This window comes from Cervus elaphus, chromosome 13 (assembly GCF_910594005.1).
Source record: "Cervus elaphus chromosome 13, mCerEla1.1, whole genome shotgun sequence".
NCBI lineage: Eukaryota > Metazoa > Chordata > Mammalia > Artiodactyla > Cervidae > Cervus > Cervus elaphus.
The window spans coordinates 32,181,909-32,199,000 of NC_057827.1; the positions used below are offsets into that span (position 1 = coordinate 32,181,909).

Genomic DNA, 17,092 nt, shown 5'->3' on the forward strand with positions numbered 1-17,092 from the left:
GCCCATGGGGTCGTAAAGAGTTGGATATGACTGAGAAACTTTCACCAGTTTCATGGAAGACAATTTTTCCACTGACCAGAGAGTGGGGCTGGTTTTGGGATGATTCAAGTGCATCACATTTATTGTGCACTTTGTTTCTATTATTATTGCATTGTGATATATAATGAAATAATTGTACCACTCACCATAGTGTGGAATCAGTGAGAGCCCTGAGCTCGTTTCCTGCAACTGGAGGGTCCCATCTAGGGGTGATGGGAGACAGTGACACCCCGAGTGTGTTGATTATGTCCAGTCTACTCTGGAATCTCATGTTGATTGCTGTCACTGCAGAAAACTGTGCTTCACAAAGATGGGATATTGGAAATAGAAGCGGAATTTCAGTACTTTTGTGGTAATCTCAGGATATTCTGCCTTGACTTTAATCCAGAAAGTATGGAGATTTGAAGCTATCTCAAACATGCATGTTGCCTGCTAAGTCACTTCAGTCATATGACATCCCTTATATGTGGGATCTAAAAAGAAATGATACAAATAAACTTACTTACAAAACAGAAAGAGACTTGCAGACTTAGAGGACGAACTTATGGCTGCAGAGGGGAAGGGATAGTTAGGGAGTTTAGGATGGACATGTGGTGGTTTAGTCACTCAGTCGTGTCTGACTCTTTATGACACTCCATGGACTATAGCCTGCCAGGCTCTTCTGTCCATGAGATTCTACAGGCAAGAATACTGGAGTGGCCTCCACATGCCCTTCACAAGGGGATCTTCCCTGATCCAGGGATTGAACCCATGTCTCCTGTGGCTCCCACATTGCGGGCGGGTTCTCTACTGCTGAGTCACCAGAGAAACCCCATTTCAAACATACCCTGATCTTAACCCTAACTCTGACCTGCTGTGCAGCCTGGTTCCTAACAGGCCATGGGGACCCCTGTCTTAACAGACCTTACTTTTTAGAGCAGTTCTAGGTTCACAGCAAAGTTGAACAGAAACTGCAGAGCATCCCTATGTACCCGCTGCCCCCCCCCACAGCCTCCCCCTGGCCCATTATCAATATCCCCCACCAGAGGGGTACCTTGGTTACAAGGATGAATCTACATTGACATGTAATTATCACCCAGAGTGCATAGTTCACTCTTGGTGTTTCAGATTCTGTGGGTTTGGAAAATACATAATAACATGTGTCTGTCATTACAGGATCAGATGGAGCTTCATTGCCCTAACATCCTCTGTGCTTCACTTGCTTATCCCTCCCTCCACTCTTGATCATGTAAGCTCTCTTTGCTTCAGTTTCTCCACCTATAAATGGCTGTGTCTCTCAATATAAGTATCTTTTAAAGGACTTCATACTTGTGTAGAGACCTTAGAACAAGGTTTGCCACATCCCAAGCTGTAAGAATGTTAATAAAAACCAATCTGTGTTGTTTTTATGGGAGGGTGTGTGCTCATGGTTATGAGGGACACAAAGACCTATGTGGCACTTGCCCTACTCTCGAGGCACTAGCAATTTTGTATCATCAGATGTAAATCTTTGTAGCGATCTGGGTGCCCCAGTGCCATGGCCTCTACACTTGGCCAGCCTTGGCATCAGGCCAAAGAAGCTCAGTTCTCAATGGCCACTTTTTAGAATCTGGGGGCAAGTTAAAAGAATGGTGACTGCCAGCATTTGAGAGGGGAAAGACAAGAACCATTCTGGGAAGGGAGATGTTCCCAAGGTTTTGGACAATTTGCATTTTGGCAACATACTGGCGTGCCGCAGTCCACCGGGTCGCAAAGAGTCGGACACGACTAAGCGACTGAACTGAACTGAACATACTGGTAGCTCTGAAGGTACCTTGAACCTGTTCAGGGCCAACGCCGCTCTACTGGCCGGCCTGCCGGTACCCGGTGGTCTCCCCCCAAAAGAGTGCCCAACCTGGGTCCACCTGCCCCGCCCCTTACTTGGCTCCTGCCCCTCTCCACCGCCCCGCCCCTCGTTCCGTAGCCCCGCCCTGCAGTGTACAACCGGCCCCACCCCTCCCATTGCCCCGCCTTCCTTACGCTGCCTTTAGCTCCGCCTCTTCCCTTCGCCCCGCCCCCTACAGGTCCTATGGCCCCGCCTCCCCAGAGCCTATCGTCCCACCCCGGCTGTGCACAGCCGGCCACACCTTTCCACATGGCCCCGCCCCTACAGTTCTTATAGCCCCATCCAGTACCTGCGTTCTCGTCAGCTCCTATCGCCCCGCCCCTGCAGTGTACAACCAGCCCCACCGTGCCCTGGAGCCCCGCCCCCCCGTTTATATAGCGCCGGCCGTGCCCCGCCCCCGCAGTGCGCCCCTTCGCTGCCGGCTGTCCACGCGTGGCGCTGGTGCGTGTGGGAGGCGAGGTTGCTGCCATGGCGGCCGAGGCCCTTGCGGCCGAGGCGGTGGCGTCGCGCCTGGCGCGGCAGGAGGAGGACATCCGTTGGCTGTGGGCGGAGGTCCACCGTCTGAGGGACGAGCAGCTGAATGCGCCGGACCGCTGCCAGGCCGAGGGGCCGTGCCTCACGCGCGAGGTGGCGCAGCTGCGGGCAGAGAACCGCGAGTTGCGCCACCGCCTGCACCGATTGCGGCTGTGCCTTGAGGAGGAGCTGAGCCACCAGGCGAGGCTGGAGGGCGCTGAGCGGTCGGGGGCGGGGCGCGGGGCCGCAGGCGCGCAGGTACGGAGGAGGGGGCTGACTGCCGGGCGGGGCGGGGCAGGGAGCGTGCGCTGCTGGCCAGGGGTTGGGGGAGCGGCAGGTGCGGGTGCGCTGAGGGCCAATGGGCGGCAGGAAGGTGCTGAGACCGGACCTCCTCCCCGTCCCCCCCACGACCCCTCTCGGACCCGGAGCCCACCGCAGGCCAGGCACCCCAGGGCCGCTGCGTTTGCAGCGATCGCCAGGCTGACCTAAGGCAGTGATGTCTCAGCTCTTCTAAATTGTCCGCTACTCATTTTCTTAAGTGGCAGAAATAGGGTTCTCCTTTCTTTGAAAAAAATGCTGCGGTGTTTAAAACTCAGTGTTCTTTGCTTGGGCAGAAGAGCAGCAGCTCCCTATAGAAACCCCTTCGTTCTGATGAATGGCTGGCCTGACCTGTTGACGACAGGTGACTTGGGGTGTTTGGTCCTTGCCTTGTTTCCGAGGCGGGGAGGTGGGGGGAGGTATGTCTTGAGATTTGCGTATTTAACCTTGTCACTTAATAGTGTTCTGAAAGATTGAGGACATGAGGAGAAGGGGGCGACAGAGGGTGAGATGATTGGATGGCATCATCGACTCAATGGACGTTAAGATTGAGTGAGGTCCAGGAGATGGGAAGCCTGGCGTGCTGCAGTCCATGGGGTTGCGAAGAGTCAGACATGACTGAGCGACTGAGCACGCATGCATGTTAATGTTTTGATTCACTTACCTTCCAGTGACGTAGGGCATTTTAAGTTCTTACTGTGGCTCAGACTGTGGATGCTCCTCACTTTTTTGCCAGGGGACTGGGTATTCCTGGGTAACACCTTCCTGAAACAGTGCATTTAAAATCGCTGATGACAGCTCTGCAACCGACTTCCAGGGACATTGTTTAAGATTTGGGGTGGGGGAACCATTAAAGAGCAAAATATATTAAGTGCACTTAGCAAGAGTGTGTGAAAGTGCACAGTCAGGAAGGACTGAACCCAAGAAAACCACTTACCTGTTGAGGGTTGAAGGTGGTGGTCAGGAGAGCCTCTCACATGGGATGCCTGCTGCCTGCCGACCTGTCCCTCCCCTTCCTTAGACTTCAAACCTGTTGCTCTTTGTGGTCCTTGGTATAAGTTGTTTATTATTTCCATTTGTTTGTCAGCCTCCTCCTAGTCAAAGCCCAGAAGAGGACGTTAGAAAGGAGATCGAGCCTGACAATGAGGTAAGTCATTGCTGTGGAAATAATATAGAATACTACCTGTAATTTAAATACGCTTATATAGTTAATTGCCCAGGGGTGTGTGTGTGTGTGTGTGTGTGTGTGTGTGTATTTGTGCTCAGTCGTGTCCAACTCTTTGTGACTCCATGAACTGTAGCTCTAGAGCCTGGGAGCCACAACTACTGAGCCTGCACACCTACAGCCCATGCTCCACAACAAGAGAAGCCACTGCAATGAGAAACCCATGCACCTCTAATAGAGAGTAACCCCCACTCACCAAAACTAGGGAAAAGCCTGTGCAGAAAAAAAGACACAGCATAGCCAAAAATAAATAAATAAAGATTAAAAAAAAATAGCTGTCTTAACTTAGAGATGAGACAGCCACATAGCCATAAAGCACTGCTTAGTCTAAATTAAGACAGCAGAGCTTTTCTTTTGTGTTAAGGAAACTTTGTTGCTTTTTTAATATAAGTCATTACAGCAACTGGAGAGAACTGATAAAGCACATCAACATTTGGTAGGAGCAGAGGAGGAGTACTTGGCCTCACAGGGATCCCTGGGGTTGAGGAGTTCAGACACATTGGAGAAACAACTAGAGAACAAAGTCAGATAGTGTATCAATTAAGGGCTGAGTTGTGTGACCCTGTGCACACACTTGCTAAGTGTGCAGAGAAGGGCGATGCCAGTGGGTATAGCAGTTGGAAGAGGAGGGCTTTGCGTGGCTTGGTGAGACCTGGGCTTCCCAGGTGGCTCAATGGTAAAGAACCTGCCTGCCAACACAGGAGCCTCAGCTTCAATCCCTGGATTGGGAAGATCCCCTGGAAAAGGAAATCCAGTATTCTTGCCCAGAGAATTCCAGGGGCAGAGGAGCCTGGTGGGTACAGTCCATGGGGTCACAGAGTCAGACAGGTGCATGAAGGCACTGAGTTGGGAGGGGGTGAGCCCTGTGGAGGGGAGTCTCTAGAGGGTGGGAGTTAAAGCAGAGCCTAGGGGCTGGTGCAAGGGGATGCCCTGGGCCTGCTGAGGAGGGTGAGGCTTATTTAGAGCTGAGCAGTTAGAAAAAAAGTCGGCTGTGTGTGTTAACCTTACCATATTCTGTATTCTTATGGCTTTCAGGTGAAGAAACCACCAAATTTTGTGAAGGAAAGATTGAAGCTTTTTGAAATATTGAAGAAAGATCATCAGCTCTTACTTGCCGTTTATGAAAAGAAGGGAGATTCAAGCAATGTGATCACAGTAAGAGTGGCTGATGGGAGAACAGTGAAAGGGGAAGCTTGGAAAACAACGCCTTACCAGGTGGCTGCTGAAATTAGGTAAACCATAGTGTGGAGCAGATAATATTAAGTGCTGCGCCAGAGCTTGGTGAGGGTGTGTTCTTGGGGCTGCTGAAGTATTTTTATCTTAGTTGAATAAATTAAATGTAATCAGTTTATTTATTCCCTCTTGGCTTCTAAAGAGGCCATTTAATAAGTAATTGAATGTCAGAACACAGTCTCTTTCTCTTTAAAGTGTCCAACTTTTAGAGTTCTAATAAAAATACGTAGTAGAGAAAAGTACCTATAATCCTTGACAGGCGACATGATGTTGACTCGTTTTATCATCAAGATACTTCCATGAGATTTTACAGGTCTTTTGTCGGACTTGACTCCAAGCCATTCTTCTGCCAGTAGATAACCATGGGTGAGTCTTTGGACCAGTGTGGGCAGATCCCTCCAGCTGTCCAAGCCTGTTTTCTTATATCTTAAGTGGAAATGATAATACTTTCATCATTTACCTTATAAGGTTGTAAAGATTAAATGAAAAAATGTATATGGAAGATACTCTGAAAATTAAAACCTTTCTAGAAATGTGCAAAGAAGGCTTACTAATTATAGATTGAAGATGTGTGTGTTAGAGCTATGATCAGACTTGGAATAGGTGCCTTCATCTTCCTAGAATTTAGACACTTCAGTGAAGTTACGTTATTCTGACTAATGTTAATTCCTGGCATTATATAAAATTCTGTGGAAGCTGTAGCTCAGAACTGCCATGTAAATAAACTTATTATTTAAAAAGCAAACTTTTCGACAATTCAAATCCTCAGATTCCTTTGAAAGCTATGGTTAAGATTGTGTTTTTTTTATCCTATTACATCATATACTCTCCAGGGCCCTCCCATCTGTTCCTGTGCTTTCCAGGAGAGATGGATAGATGCACTGGGAAATTGGACTTTGAGGCAAAAGTAACCTTCTGTCTCCTCGTGGAGAGTCATATGCATGTTGTCAGATTGAAGTCTGAGCTGCCCTGCGCTGAAGAGATGGTCCAAGCTTGGCAAACAAGGTCATTTCATTCTAGGCCATGTTCTTTGTTGCTCTGTCAGTGATGTTCATTTCCACAGGCACCAGGTCAAAACCACCCTCGAGTTTGATGACAGAAGGGTTGCAGGAGTTGTCTACAAAGTAAAATTGTCCAGAGCTAAAGGATGGACCTAGCCATGTCAGACATACCTGATAAGAAGAAAGCAGAGGTCATGATATTACCTTCAGGTGGCAGAACTCAGGGATACACTCATCGAGTGGGAGACTAGGACTTATTTTTAAAATAGAAGAACAGTGTAATCCGCAATTTTTCACACCCCTTTATGAGTTATATAATGTAGCATCACACCAGAAATGCAAAATTATAAGAACTCAAGAGTAGCAGGCTTTAATATACCTGTCTCAGTTCTTGATCAAATAGGTCAAAGTTAAGATGACATGGTCTGAATGGTAACATTTAAGGTGGGCTTCATGGCTACTCCCTGGTCTCTGTGCTGTGGCCAACATGGTGCCTTCTCTCTTGGGACATGTGGTTGTGCTTTCATCTCCTCAGAATAAGATGCAGAAACACACAGTTAGCATTCTGTGAGCAAAATGCAATCCATTGTGAACCCAGTAAACATTAAATGGCAACAAGACAAAACAAAACTAGGAAATTGAAAGAAAGACTTCAGGATACTCAGGTGAAGGGAAATAAAAACAAATATTCTTAGGAATAGAAAGGAATATTCTTAGAAAATACTTCTTTTTTTTAAAAAACTATTTATTTATTTGACTGTGATGTGTCTTGGTGGCAAACAAACTCTCAGTTGCAGCATGTGGGATCTAGCTTCCCGATCAGGGATCAAACCATTTGCATTGGGAGCTCAGAGTCTTAACCACTGTACCACCAAGGAAGTCTCAGAAAATGCTTATTATAGGAGAATACATTTCAACATCTGTGGAATAAATCTGAAGTGGTGATCAGAAACAGATTTGAATTGCTGAAGGCTTTTATTATCGAATAAGAAAAAATGAAATGACCTGAGAATTCAACTCAGGCAGTTAGGATAATTAAACAAGGAGGAAACTCTAAAAATGTGACTTAGAGAAGTAACTGAAAAACTCATAAGGGTAAGGGTGCAGTGAGGTGGCTGGATACAAAAATAAAGTTAAAAATAATAGTTTTATAAAGTTATTCTGCCTGTTGCCTTGGTTTCCTGAGAGTAGATTGCATAGATGATTCTTCCTGTTCTGAAGGAGTGTAGTAGGCCTTCTGAAGTGCAGTGCGTAAGGTCCAGATCATTCAGGCAAGGATGGGAAGATTTGAAATCACTTTGGAGAAATAGCTGTGTGTAAGAATGACACCACAGACAGGGAAATGACAGATGTGAAAAAAATGCACCATATAAAACAAATGATCACTCCTTAAATAGTTTTTCATATTAATAGGAAAATGATGAAAATTTCAGAAGAAAAAAAAGTCTTAAGAATGCAAATTAATTGTGTATTATAATATCTTTTGGTCTATCAAAGGTTTACTAATAGCAGTTAATATTGATAGCGTTTGGCCCTGCTGGAGGGGTGGACGCAGAGGTGCTGTGTCTTTCTTAAATGTTTGAACCCCAGCCCTGACCCTGTCATCCTATACATAGCCAATTATCCTCAGAAAACACCCCCACAGAAAAAAATGGGCAAAGGACACTTGATAGCTCAGTGAAGAGTAGCTCTTGGCTTGTGGTCCCCAGACCAGCAGCACTGGCATCACCTGGGAGCTCGATAGAAGAGCAGCGCTCCGGGCCCCTTGGGAGTCAGTCAGTCACCTGTGCTCCCAGTGCCCTTGGGGCTCCTGACTAAACTGCTGCCGGAAGAAGCCCCTCGGAGACCAAAGCTTACATAAGACACATGCTACTCTCCCCTTACAGTGTGGCGGAAGCCTGCTGGCGGGTATCTCTGGTCCAGGCCGTTTTTCATGGACCCTGGTCCCCCTTTCACCATCTTGTCACTCAGCTGACCCTTAAGTGGGGTTTGTCCGTATCTGGGGTGCAGGCTGTGTGTCACCCATGGACCAGCTCACAGGCCAGGGGAGGAGCGGCTGAAGAATGAGGGTGCTTTGAGTCTAAGACCCCGGAGTGGCACACTTTAATCCCCCAGGGGCTGTGAGCTCGTACGGAGTCACAGGCTCTGCCGAGCTGTGGGAAAATGGAGACACAGCTCCTACTGACCCAACGCATATCCAGCCCAGGTGCTCTTGCCACGGGAGAGAAGACTCTTAGCATCAGGCCCAGTGTCTCCCGCCCGTGTCCCTTGATGTCCAGACCTCTGTGAGTAGCCCCCTGCCTCATGCCCCACCGTCCCTCCTCCCTCCCCTGTGAGTGGACTCCAGGCACCTCCAGTGGCAGCAGAAAGCCCGGGACTGACTTTAGGTGAACCACACAACCGCCCTCCTCGCTCTGCCCATCAGCCGGCTGCAAGCAAACTAACAGACAAGGCTGCTTGTGTCACATGGGTTACAGTGAGGGATAAATGCAATCACGGACATTTGGAACAAAGAGGACCGGTGCAGCTGACATCGAGGCAGTGTTCAGGAGCTCTCGGGTCCTGTTGGTTTGGGTTGGCCTGTCTGGCCACCCTTTGTTCTCTGAGAGTAGCTTGATTGCCCACTGTCCTCTTTTGGGCCTGGTTTTGCAGTTTGGAAGGTACATTGTCATCCCTTGCCCTCACCTGCCATGTCTCAAGTGTGGACAGCCATTGGGTATAGAGGCTGCGTGTTTGGTGCAGCTCCCCTGGTGCACATGGTGAAGGTGGGGGTGGGGGGTCTCAGGGCTCCTCTGAGGATCAGTCATGGGTGTCTGTGAGTGCGGCTTATGGTTTGTTCTGCAAAACAGTTCCCTCAAGCAGTTAACTGAAGTAGGCCTCTCACCGGAAGCTTCTAATCAGTTTCACACGAGAGTAATCTTCCTAAAGAGTTCTCCTAGACCGGAACTTCTCACCCTCTTATTCCCTGACTTTGTACTTGACTCATTTGTCTCTTCCTTCATTTAATGGACCAAGATTAGACATACCATAGGCCAGGGGAGAGTGGCTCCCTTACTCTGACCTGTGCAGTTGGACGGACCCATCTTGTCTGTCCCTGTGTGGACTCTGAGAAGGGCTGTCACTGCCTGTCCCCTTGCCACCTCTGTTTGCAAGCAAAATAGGTTTCACCTGAGCATCCCTTGGTCTGGTGTGTGCATGCTCAGTTGCTTCAGTCGTGTCTGACTTGTTGTGATGCCATGGACTGTAGCCCACCAGGCTCCTCTGTCCACGGGATTCTCCAGGCAAGAATACTGGAGTGGGTTGCCATGCCCTCCTCCAGGGGATCTTTCTGACCCAGGGATCAAACTCACATCTCTTAAGTCTCCTGCATTGGCAGGCCAGTTCTTTACCATTAGCACCACCTGGGAAGCCCTCTTGGTCTGGTTGTTGTTGTTTAGTCGCTCAGTTGTATCCCACTCTTTGTGACCCCACGGACTGCAGCACACCAGGCTTCCCTGTCCTTACTTATCTCCCGGAGTTTTACTCAAATTCATGTCCATTGAGTTGATGATGCCATGCAACCATCTCATCCTCTGTAGTTTTTTGCTAAAAGCCACAGGAGTTCCCTGGCATATCCCAACATTCTGCCTTTTCATATCTGTTTGCTCATGTGCTACAGGCGTTGTGAGCAGATGTTTTGCCTGCAAGTCTTACGAGATACTTTATTGTGCTGTAACAATGGTTGTTAGCTCTGCGCATCTTAGTGTCTCTCCTTGTAGCCGCTGCCCATCTGCTAAGCCAGTGCCATATAACTTGTCATGTTACTTCCAGGTCCTTGTTCTGTGTTAGTTAAGACACAGGCCAAACTGCTGCAGTGGAGGCCACAGAAAACTCCGTGGCTTAAATGTGGTCAGCATCTCTCTGAGAGCAGTCAGGGGCTGCAGGGTCCAGGCTGGGGGGCAGCACTTCTCCATACCCTCATTTGGGGACCTGAAGTCCTTCCGTGTGGCTGCTGGGTGGTCTGGTACGGTGTTGCCTTGTCTGTGTGGTCCAAAGGTTGTAACTCACTTGTGTTCTATCCACAGAGGGCCGGGAGGGGGTGGATTGGTGCCCTGCATAGTCTAAAGGCAGAGATGCAGCCGTGTTTCTGCCCATCTCCTCCACCTTAGCCACACAGCCCCCTTCTGCTGCAGGGCCAGCCAGATGCTGACTGTAGAGGATGGAGATGATGGACTGGAGGGGCCCTGAGCTGCCTGACCCGGCCAGCAGAAAGGAAAATGAGATTCTACTCCTTTGACAGTAGTACTGAACATTTATTAAGTTCTGATTATGAGTACACCTTATTTTTGTTGTTGTGTAGTTGCTCAGTCATGTCCGGATCTTTGCGACCCTGTGGACTCTAGTCTGCCTGGGTCCCTCTGTCCATGGAATTCTCCAGGCAACAATACTGGAGTGGGTTGCCATTTCTTTCTCCAGGGGATCTTTCCAATCCAGGGATCGACCCGCGTCTCCTGCCATCTCCTGCATTGCAGGCAGTCTTTACCACTGAACCTCCTGGGAAGCCCACACTTTATTTTATCCTCAGAATAAATATATGAAGAAGGTCCTGTAATTCCCATTTTACTGATAAGGAAAGTAAGGCTTAGAAAAGCTGAGTAAATTGTTCAGGGTTCAGCCTGAGGTTGGCCTGACCCCAGAGTGTGTGCTCTTAACCACAGGGCTGTGCCCCGGCTCAGGGCAGTCACAGAAATACAAATGAAAACATTACATTGCCAAGAAGACATAATTTTGTACTCCCTGAGAGCACAGAGAAAGGTATTCTTAGGCCCTCTCCTGGTAGGGAAATTTGGCAATGTTGTCCAGTTAAGTTGTTAAAAGTTCAGATCCCAAAAGTTTACTTCTAGAATTTTCCCCAGAAAATAGTCAGGAACTAAAATGTATTCAATATTCAATGAATATTCAAGAATATTCACTGCAGCATTATTTGTCACTGCCAAAATAAAACAAGACAAGCAAAACCCTCAAATTATAACCGAAATGCCCAGCAATAGTGGGTTCATTGGGCAAATCTTAGTTCTACTGCAGCTGTCAGGTAGCATGTTTTACAAGTCTGTCTGCTGTTGGGGAAAATGTCGTGGTTTGCTGTTAAGTTTAAAAAGTGAGTGAAAGTCACTCAGTTGTGTCCAACTCTCTTGCGGCCCCATGGATTATACAGTCTATGGAACTCTCCAGGCCAGAATACTGGAGTGGGTAGCCTTTCCCTTCTGCAGGGGATCTTCCCAACCCAGGGATTGAACCCAGGTCTCCTGCATTGCAGGTGGATTCTTTACCAGCTGAGCTACCAGGGAAGCCAAAGTTTAAAAAGTAGGATATCAGATAACATAAGCAGAGTAATACTTTCAAAGTTTTTATATTGATGTATAAATGTTGTGAGTACTTATCTCTGAGTGGTAAGATGTATGTGATTTTATTCCTGTGCATTCTGTTTTCTGAATTTTTACAGTGAACAAATCATATTTCTTTTGTACTTAAACATCACAAAAATTAAAAAAAGATCTATCCTATTAGTTTACATTTGTACTTTCCACTTAAGAAAGAAACAAACCCTGGAAATTAATTTCATGTCTTGTTTTAAGGAATAGCTTTAGTCTGTGATGGGTTAACCCCGACATGACTGTCCTCTCCCCAGTCAGGAGCTAGCAGAAACCACCGTGGTGGCCAAAGTGAACGGGGAGCTGTGGGACCTAGACCGCCCACTGGAAGGGGACGCCACCGTGGAGCTCCTCACCTTTGAGAATGAGGAGGCCCAGGCTGTAAGTGTCTGAAAACCAGCCGACCACACTTTAGGTGTTTATGTTGTCAGATGTACCATGTACAAAGTCACACACTAAAGGGTAGAACAGTGGGTTTTGTGATTTTCTAAGTTTGGTGTTTAATAAATCTAACATGACACCATATTTAAAAGTGATTCATAAAGAGCATGAACAAAATATGTAATGAAATACATAGCTTGCATATATGTGTTAGTTTTTCTCACTTAAGGACTAACACTAACAACTGTCACCTAGCTTCATACCAGATGCCACCCTAGAACTTGTGAACCTGTGTTGATTTCCTTGGTCAGCTGACCAGCGTCCAAGATGCTGGGTGCATGTGCCAATCCTGTGGGCAGCAGAGTTCACAACAGGTGGAAGGGATAGTTAGTAAGCAAATCAAACAGCTAGATGCTTTCAGGTAATGTCAGCCTCTGGAGAGCATCAAGTAGGAGCCAACCCGGAGCAGCTGTGGTAGCTGGCCTAGCAGGTGGTTTTAACCCTTTCCTGAGGTCAGAATCCTGCTGAGACCTGAGCAGTTTCCCACACAGGTGGGCTCTTGGTTGACCTGCAGACATGGTTCTTTAACAGTGGGCTGCTAAGGGCCTTCAGTCTGTCAGAAATATGGGTGGTGGGGACAGGGGACCACCAACCTTAATGTTCTACAGAGGGGTCAGCCTCTTTGACATTCTGTCCCCCTGTGTTCAGTGACATCATGAAAGATAAAGCATTTATCATATTATCACGGGAAATCTTTCTAGAGTGCCTGATCAGTCCACCCCTGGCACCTGGTGTCATGCTGTAGGGCTTCCAGAATAGTTGTGGTTGCTCGTGAAAATGAGAATGTTACCTCCCAGGCTCCAGCCCCAGCCCTGGTATACATTATCTAGGCGAGACCCGGTGACCTTGTCACAAAAGTACCATGTTAATAGTATGCAGAGCTCAGATGATTCAGTAACTTTTCCTTCCAAGAGACTCCTCTGCCTTCCTGAGTCCTCTTTCAAACTTCATGGCCACGTGCTGTTTAGTGTGGGAAGACTGCTGTGTAGACGCAAAATCTTGTTAACGTGAGCGATGTCAGGAACAGCCACTGTGGCCGCATCTCTGGCTCAGAAAGGCTGGCCAGAGGAGGAGGAGGAAGGGGGCCGGTGCTCACACTCATAGGCGGCCCTCTGCACTGGGCCTGAACCAGCTCTGGGTGGCTGCTCTGCTCATGGTCCAGTTCTCTTCTGCTCATGGTTGAGGCCCAGAAGGAAGTGGTTTAGGAGCCGGGCTCAGCGCTGCTCAGAGTAAGGCTGCAGGAGAAGCACATAGCCTGCTGGTGGGGTGGGGGGTAGGGTGGGGGCACAGTGGGCTCCAGGGAGGGCTCAGAAACAGGCGGGTCTCAGCAGTCTGCAGAGACGACACTGCCTGTGTCCTGGGGTCTGTCACCTGATGCTGTACCCACATGCTCACTCGTCCCTGCGTCCCCCTGGTGACTTCCCATGATGCAGCTGTGGCCTGGCCTCTGTCGCTCCGCAGGTATACTGGCACTCCAGCGCCCACGTACTCGGGGAAGCCCTGGAGCTCCACTACGGGGGCCTCCTGTGCTGCAGCCCACCTGGCGATGGTGGCTTTCACTACGATGTGTACCTGGAAGACAGGTAACCCTGAGAGCTTACTTGTCAGTGCGTTGAGTATCTGATACAGGACATGATTACAGAGGGGGTAACCATTTGTGAAAATTATTATTTTTTATGAGTGTAGATTTAAGGGTAACTTCTCAAGTGGTTTTCTTTCTTTCCTCAAGAAAGACATGACACACTATTTATCTGACCTGAGGCTTGTTAGGGCAGACTACCGATTCAGACCAGAGTGGTCAGGTTAATCCCCGGAGAGCAGGTAGTCCTCGCCGTGATGGTCAAGGGCAACGTGCCCCCCAGCCATACATCCCATGGCTGGTGCCAGAGGGGCCAGTCTCTGGAGGTTTCACATTCCCTAGGTCTGTGCATGAACTCCCGAGCCACAGGTCACCCACCTCAGCCCTCCTTACCTCTCACTAGTCTATATGGAAACCTTCCCAGCTGTCAAACTGAAACCCAAGGGTCCTCCGTACCCCACCCTGGTCCTCATCCCCCACCCTGTCACTCCATCCAGTTCTGCCTGTTTTGTCCCCTCAGTAGTTCTCCCTGACCCCCCTTCTCACTCCTTCTGCCTTAGCGTAGACCCCTGGCATCTGTAGCCCGGTTTCCTATGGTTCACTCCACCTCCAGCTGTTACCTCCACGCTGCCCGAGCGCCCAGTGCTCTGTAGCTCCTCTCCTAGCCCAGCCAGCTCGTCCTCTGTGAGCACCCCTACCCACCAGAGTCATCTCAGAATGTGTAGATGCCTCTTGTGTGCTGGGCTTGGTGCTGCTGACTACCTAGTGGAGATCAGCCTGTCCTCATGGGCTCAGCCATCCAGTCGGGGGAGACAGACGGAAACAGACGCACCACCACTTGCTGCGGGAGGTGACAGAGCTGTGGGACAAGCAGGTGGGCACTCAGCTGAGAGCTCAGTGACCTGGAAGTAGGGTGTGACGGAGGATGGCAGGGAGCTGTCCCAGAGCATCCCAGGCCTCTGTGGGGCAGCCTTGGGCCCAGGGGTGGAGGGGTGTGGCCCATGAGACTGGAGGGACATGAGCACAGATGGTGGAGGAGGGAAGGAGTGGGGGTTGGGGGGACATGCTGAGTCTCTGAAGTCCCGGACCGTAGAGCACCACGTTCTTCTGGGAGAAAGTTGGTCTGCTGATGACTAGGGCCTCAGGTCACAGGTGCAATCCCAGCGTCTGTGGCGACTGTTGCATCTTCCCTGCAGGGCCGTGTCCAGCACAGAGCTGCCGGTGCTGGAGAGCATGTGCCAGACCATCATCAAAGAGCAGCAGCCGTTTGAGAGACTGGAAGTCAGCACGGAGGTCCTCCTAGACCTATTCAAGGTGATTACGGGGGGGACTTGAGCAGTGATAGCACACCACTGCTTTAAACAAATGGTCAGTCCCTGCTCACCACATTGTTCCTAACGCTTGGTTCAAATTTGCAATGCAGATATAAGTAGGTGAAGGGCCGGGAGAATAGTGTTCATTTGTGTTTTATAAATCTGATTAATCCTGAGTGTTGTTAGTACTCCAGCTATTGAATTTAACAATGTTAATAATACCATATAAAATTCTGGCTTTTCCTCTTTTCATTGGGGTTTTCTGCTAGTTTTTAAAATAGATTCTAGCCTGGAGTAACCTGTGTAAAACTTCAACTTTCTCTTTTTATTGTTCAAACTAATTTACTTAAATATCTTCTAAATTTTATTTTTAAAATCATAAATGTCAAAGAAAACATAATTTGAGAGTGCGTGCAGTATTGTTAGTTTCGTGGGCTTGAATTAAAAAGTAGATTTGGATTTGGTAAAAGTTGCAGCTGCTTTTGTTCTGTGTGTGGTAAACTATCCAAAATATAAAAACTACTGTTTGAGTCGCGCTCTAAGTGGACAGTTCTGTGGCGTTAAGTACTCGCACACTGTTGTGCAGTCACTGTCAGCACCCATCTCCAGAGCTCTGCACCTCCCAGCAGTTACCCCGAATCCCCGTTCCCCACCCCTTCCATCTCCTTGAGAGTGACTGCTCCAGGGCCTCATCAGGTGGAATCACACAGTAATCGTCCTTCTGAGTGGCCTGTCTCAGTGTTGTGTGCTCAAGGTTCATCCATGTCGTAGCAAGTGTCAGAATTGCCTTCCTCTTTTGAGGCTGAATAATATTCATTCCACTGTATGGATGGACTACCTTTTATCTATTCACTCTTTGTCAATGGACATCGCTTGACTACTAAGAAAAATGTTACTACCTGGGTGTACTCGTATCTGTTCAGGTCCCCACTGTCAGTTCTTTAGTGTATACCCAGAAGTGGAGTTGCTGAATTATATGGAAATCTTGTGTTTAATTTTTTGAGCAACTGCCATACTGTTTGCCACAGTGGTTGTACTGTTTTACATTCCTACCAGCATGAGCGTTCCAGTTTCTCTGTATTCTTGCTAATTTGACTTTTTCTTTCTCTCTCTTCCCTTCCCTTTCCCTTCAAAAAAATAAAATAACCATTCCAGTGGGTGTGAGGAGGTACCCCATTGTGGTTTTTATTTGTATTTCTCTAATGGCTGGTGAGAGCATCTTTCCACAAGCCTGTTGTGATTTGTAGATCTTCTTTGGAGACGTGTCTGTTCAGTCCTTTGCCCATTTTTTAATTGGGTTGTTTGTTTTTTGGTGTTGAGCTGTAGGAGTTTTTTATATACTCTGGATATTAATCTCATATTAGATATATGATTTGCAATTATTTTCTCGCATTCTTTGGGTTGAGAACTAAACTCCATCAAAACTTTGTGAAGAAAAATGACTTGATTTTAACATGTAAGTACACAACAGTTAGATCATACAAATCCATTTTTTTCTCCCAACAACTACCTCCTCTAAGTAGTTATTTAATACAAAGTATCTGGCACAATAGTAATAATGATGAAAGCAGAAAAGTGTCTGCTAAGTTTTTTAATGTAATAATATCATTTACTGTAGACTTTGTTTTGATTTTTTTGTACAAATTCATAATGTAGCTATGTCTTCAGAATTTTATTTATTCCATGTAGTTAAAGCTGAAATCTAGAACAGTCCAGTCTAATAATGCCATTCCCAAGTCTAAGCCCTGTATGTCATCTGAAATTTTCTGGTAGCCACATTTTAAAAGTAAAAGAAAGGTGAAATTAATATTTATAACATTTTCTTTAACTCAATGAATCAAAAAATATTACTTCAACATGTAACCAACATAAAAAATGATTTTATATTCTTTTTTTTTTCACATTGTGCTTCTGGAATCCAGTGTGTTTTGGCCTGGTGGTGCCTCTCAGTTCAGATCAGTTACATGTCAAATGCTCAGGGCCCACACAGGCTCTGGGCACCCATCCTGGACGGCACAGAACCGGGCGCTGAGCTCCATGTGTGTCTAGGGTCTCAGCACCTAGAACATAGCAGATGCCCGTTCAGTGTTTGTTGGAAAAAGGGAACATTTTTTCCCACTTAAAAGTTTTATGTGATACTATTTGGGTGTATTTT

At 47.6% G+C, this 17,092-nt stretch overlaps 1 protein-coding gene across 1 annotated transcript in view; it reads left to right on the forward strand.

Annotated features, from left to right (window-relative positions):
* Nucleotides 1–2,319: 2,319 nt before the first annotated feature.
* TARS3 (threonyl-tRNA synthetase 3) overlaps nt 2,320–17,092 on the forward strand; it is a 42,200-nt gene continuing 27,427 nt past the window's right edge. Inside the window, exons 1-6 of the mRNA XM_043922562.1 lie at nt 2,320–2,674; nt 3,822–3,881; nt 4,995–5,191; nt 11,862–11,985; nt 13,507–13,628; nt 14,821–14,938. Coding sequence (XP_043778497.1) covers nt 2,372–2,674; nt 3,822–3,881; nt 4,995–5,191; nt 11,862–11,985; nt 13,507–13,628; nt 14,821–14,938 — 924 coding nt within the window. The 5' untranslated portion in view covers nt 2,320–2,371. The remainder of the gene's footprint in view (nt 2,675–3,821; nt 3,882–4,994; nt 5,192–11,861; nt 11,986–13,506; nt 13,629–14,820; nt 14,939–17,092) is intronic.